The sequence below is a fragment of the Sceloporus undulatus genome, chromosome 3 (genome assembly GCF_019175285.1).
Source record: "Sceloporus undulatus isolate JIND9_A2432 ecotype Alabama chromosome 3, SceUnd_v1.1, whole genome shotgun sequence".
Taxonomy (NCBI): Eukaryota; Metazoa; Chordata; class Lepidosauria; order Squamata; family Phrynosomatidae; genus Sceloporus; species Sceloporus undulatus.
In genome coordinates this window covers 266,156,746-266,161,276 of record NC_056524.1, presented here as the reverse complement: position 1 = coordinate 266,161,276, position 4,531 = coordinate 266,156,746, and the positions used below count along the sequence as shown (strand labels likewise).

General features: G+C 47.2%; 1 protein-coding gene across 1 annotated transcript in view; it reads right to left on the bottom strand.

Moving 5' to 3' along the window:
• Window positions 1-4,217, bottom strand: part of CHRD (chordin) — a 75,081-nt gene extending 70,864 nt beyond the window's left edge. Inside the window, exon 1 of the mRNA XM_042456109.1 lies at window positions 3,935-4,217. Within this exon, the coding sequence (XP_042312043.1) occupies window positions 3,935-4,106 (172 nt within the window). The 5' untranslated portion in view covers window positions 4,107-4,217. The remainder of the gene's footprint in view (window positions 1-3,934) is intronic.
• Window positions 4,218-4,531: the final 314 nt, after the last annotated feature.

Sequence of the window (4,531 nt, the reverse complement as noted above, 5' to 3'; positions counted from 1 at the left end):
TGCCTGAGCATTGGCCTCATTCCATCCCCAGTCCCCTTGCCAATAATAAGCTGTGGATAAGATGGACTCTTTTGTTTCTCCACTTCATCTGCCAGCACCCCCTTCCCCACATATAACACCCCCCTAAAGTCATGAAAGTGTTTGCTGACCACCACCCCCAGCTCTGTTCTGGAGGCTTTGACTGTTGTTGTTGTTAACTGCCCTCAAGACAATTTTGACCCATGGTGACCAGGTGGATCTCCAAGACTCCTTGTTCTCCCCTGATCTGCTCAGTTCCTGCAGACACATTCCCATGACCTCCCTAATAGAGTCCATCCATCTAACATGCAGCCTTCCTCTCTTTCTACTTCCCTTCACTTTTCCTACCATTATTATTTTTTTTCATTGAGTCATCCCTTTTCATGATGTGTCCGAAGTACAACAACCTCAGTTTTGTCATCTTGACTTCCAGGGAGATTTCTAGCTTGATCTGTTCTAAGACCCATTTGTTTGTCTTTTTGGTTGTCCATGGGATCCTCAGTACTCTTCTCCAGCCCCACATCTCAAATGAATTGTCTTTTTTCCTATCTTCTTTCCTAGCTGTCCAGCTCTCACATCCATCCATGGTAATAGAGAATACAATGGCTTGTATGATTCTACCTTTTGTGCTCAGTTATCTTTGCATTTTAGGATCTTTTCTAGTTCTTTCATAGCTGCCTTCTCCATTCTTAATCTTCTGATTTCCTGGCTGGACTCCCTGTTCCTATCGATGTTTGATCCCAGGTATGAGAACTCTTTTACTATTTCTATCTCCTCATTGTCTAGGTTGAATTTGTCTAGATTCTCTGTGATCATTATTTTTGCTTTCTTTGTGTTGAACAGTAAACCTGCGTTTGCACTTTCTTCCTTGATCTTTCTTAGTAGTTGTTCCAGGTCTGACAGCAACATTTTAATCCTGACTTGGCCCTTCAAAGTGGTTTTCATGTGAAGCAGCAGTGATCACAAGAGTGCTTTTGGCCACACGCAAAGTGCACCCCCCCTTTAATGATGAAATGCTGTGCCCCACATCTGGAATTAGGAGTGGCTGTCTTATAAGAAGCAGATCATACAAAGGAACTTCATGCGTGTTCATGCAGTAGTCAGTCCTATTCAAATTACAGGAAAAGAGACTCTACCTAAATATTAGGAAGAATGTCTTTAACTGTAAAAATTATTCAGCAATGGAACAGACTGCCTGCCCTGGAGATTGGCTTACAAGAAAAGAACTTTCACTTAAACATCAGGAGGAACTTTTTTACTGCAAGAGGTCTTTGAGAATGGAATAGATTGCCGGAAGGGTAGTGGACTCTAAGGCAAAGCCTCTCTGAACAAATCTTGCCAAAACAGCCCTATAATAGGGTCACCTTAGAGTCACCACCTCAGAAGCTATCTGAGGGTACACAACAATTACAACATGACTGTGTTTTCATGTATGGCAGCCTTAGCGAATCCTTCCAGTCTAAAATTCTGTTATTCCATTTTGTTCACTAAAGTTTACTTCCAAGTAAGTCCATCCAGGATTGCAGCCTTAGGCCTCAACATTTCAGGTTTTCAAGTATTCTCCATAACACACTTCCAACGATCCAAACCCATGCTTCTTAGCTGCCCTCAACATACATACCCTCCAGCATGGTGTAGTGGTTTGAGTGTTGGAACAGGGTTTGAGAGACCAGGGTTTGAGAATCTGCGCTTGGCCATAACCCCCCCCCGGGTGACCTTGGGCAGATCACACTTTCTCAGCCTCAGATGGCAACCCCCTTCTGAAGAAAACTGCCAAGACAACCCCGTGATAGGATTGCCATAAATTAGAAACGACTTGAAGGCAAACCACATCACAGGAAGGTGTAGCAGCCTAAGACATGTTTCCAACTTGCACTGTACTTCCAACTCAAACACACCCACAAAATCAACTATTTAAATAGCAATACATCCTACTGATTTCACTAGGTCTATTCTAGCTTGAAAGCTTGATAGGATTCAGGTCCCCATGGCATGTCAGCATGCCCCTGTGTTTATGACTATTCACAGTGCCATCAAAGTATAGATAGAGGGAGGATGAGCCCTGAAGAGCTTCCCTATCTAAAATTTCAAGAAAGGAAAGGCAGGAAGGTAAACTGAGCAAAGGTAAACTGAATGAAATTGAACGATGATGACGGAGATGAGAATCAAATAGGAAGCATGCCTTGCTCAGTTTTCACACCCATCCTAACCGTTAATCTCTAAAATCATCATCATCATGATCATCATTATCAACAATAAAATATGATTTAAAATCTCCCTCTGTATTTGCTGAGTCCTTTTTCCTAACTGTCAATCAATCCATCAGAGATCATTATTTGATTGTAAAGAAAAGGAATTCATCACATTCTCAGAGAAGCATTCATCCTATTGCCTATTCACCAGATGCTAGACTTAGCCCAACCTCTAAATATTTTTTGAATGGCTCCATTTGTTGCTGTCACCGTTATGATGCTTTTCTTACTCATTTGTTTTAACATTAATTTTAAAAGCAACCTCCAGTGATATGGGCTTGATGCACCGATGCAGTCTAGGAAAGCTCACACTGCAATAAAATTGTCGGTCTTTAAGGTGCCAGAGGTCTGTTTTGAGACAAAACAGTGGTGCCTCGCATTGTGAGCCTCATTGGGAAAAGGACCGTTGAAAGATAGCTAGATGAAATAATTATAATAAGTGGAAGTGGATGAGGGAGAGAGAGTGAAGGAAAGGGCTATGCTTTAAATGCTTCTCCTTCCTGTCCCACAGCAGTCCAGAGTTGGGGAAAGTTGCTTTTTTTACTGCAACTCCCAGATGCCCCCAGTGGAGTTGTAGTCCAAAAAAGTAACTTTCAAAAGCTTTGTACAGCTCAAATGGTCTAGATCCACAAAATAATAACATTGAATGAGATACTAGTGAATTAGCCCTGGCAAACAGGGCTGTTGAGAAGAGACACTGTGTCATCAACACACTTTTCCTTGGCATGCGATATGTCTTTGGTACCATCTACCTGCATACATTTGACTCTCACTCACAGGTGATGTGCATTGCCTAGTCCTCTCCCTCTGCCCTGCTACATACGCTGGCATTGTAGAATCACTGAGTCATGGAACTGGAAGAGACCCCAAGGGCCATTCAGACCAACCCCAGGTAGAAAGACACAGTCCAAGCACTGCCAACAGATGGCCATCCAGACTCTGTTTGAAAACCTCCAAAGAAAGAGACTACACCACGCTCCAAGTCATTTCTGACTTATGATCATCCTAAGGCTATAAAACCCACTGGGTTACCTTGGGCAAGTCACATGCTCTCAGCCTCAGGAGATGGCAATGCCAAACCCCCTCCGAAACCAATCTTGCCCATAGGGAAACATAGGAGGATGAATACTTGCCCATAAAACATTGGAGACTACTTGCCCATGGGAAAACATTAGGGAAACACTGGACCAGGCTTGCCCATAAGGAAACATTGAGAACTAGTTGTCCATAGGGAAACATAGGGGATTTCGTACCCATAGAGGATTACTTGCCTATAAAGAAACATTGGCGACTACCTGCCCATAGAGAAACATAGGGGAATACTTGCCAACAGAGAGACATTGGCCACTATTCGCCCATTGGGAAACATTGGAGACTAGTTGCCCAAAGGAAAGATGGGGCCTATTTGCCCATAGAAGACCATTGGAGGATACTTGCCCATAGGGATATATTGGAGGACCCTTGCCTATAGGCATGTATTCCCTCATCTTTCCCTATGGGCAAGTATCCTCCTATGCTTCTCTATAGGCAAGTGCCCCCCTTTGTTTCTCTATGGGCAAATATGCCCCCTCTTTCCTAGGGGCAAGCATTCCCTCTGTGCCTCCACTCTTTCCCCTGGGGGCAACTGGTCCTGCCTCGTCTTCCCGGGGCTGCCCCTTGCCTACCTGGTGCCCCTTTGGGGCCGAGGAGGAGCAGGAGCGGGTCTGCGGAGTCGGGCTGGATGGGCAGCAGGGCTCTGGGGGCGCGGGGCACGGAGGAGGCCTGGCAGTGCCCTGCCCAGGGCAGCAGCAGCAGCAGCAAGAGGCTCAGGAGGGCGCCCGGCCGGAGGGGCATCATCGCAGCAGCAGCAGCAGCAGGAGAAGCCGGAGCCTGGGCTGGGTCAGCAGCGCGGTGCCCTAGTCCTGGGCTCCTTCCCGGGCCCCAGGCGGGTTTTATGGGCAGCAGGGCCGGAGGGGGGCGGAGGAGGAGGAGGGGGCATCGTGGGGGGGCAGAGGAGGAGGAGGAGGATGCCAGGGCCAGCGGGGCTCCAGGGAGGGAGGGCCAGGAGGGAGGATCCCTGGAAGAAGGGACTGGGGTCCAGCGTCGCCTTCTTCGCCCGGGAAGAGGAGAGCAGCAGCAGCAGCAGGAGGACCGGAGCATCAGGCGGCGGGGAGGGAAGCTCCGCCCGAGGAGCCCATGAATGGGAGGGACCCCCAAAGGCCATCCAGCCTCCAAGAAGCCTCTCTTTCCAAAGACCCTCCAAAGGAGGAGACTCAAGAGCC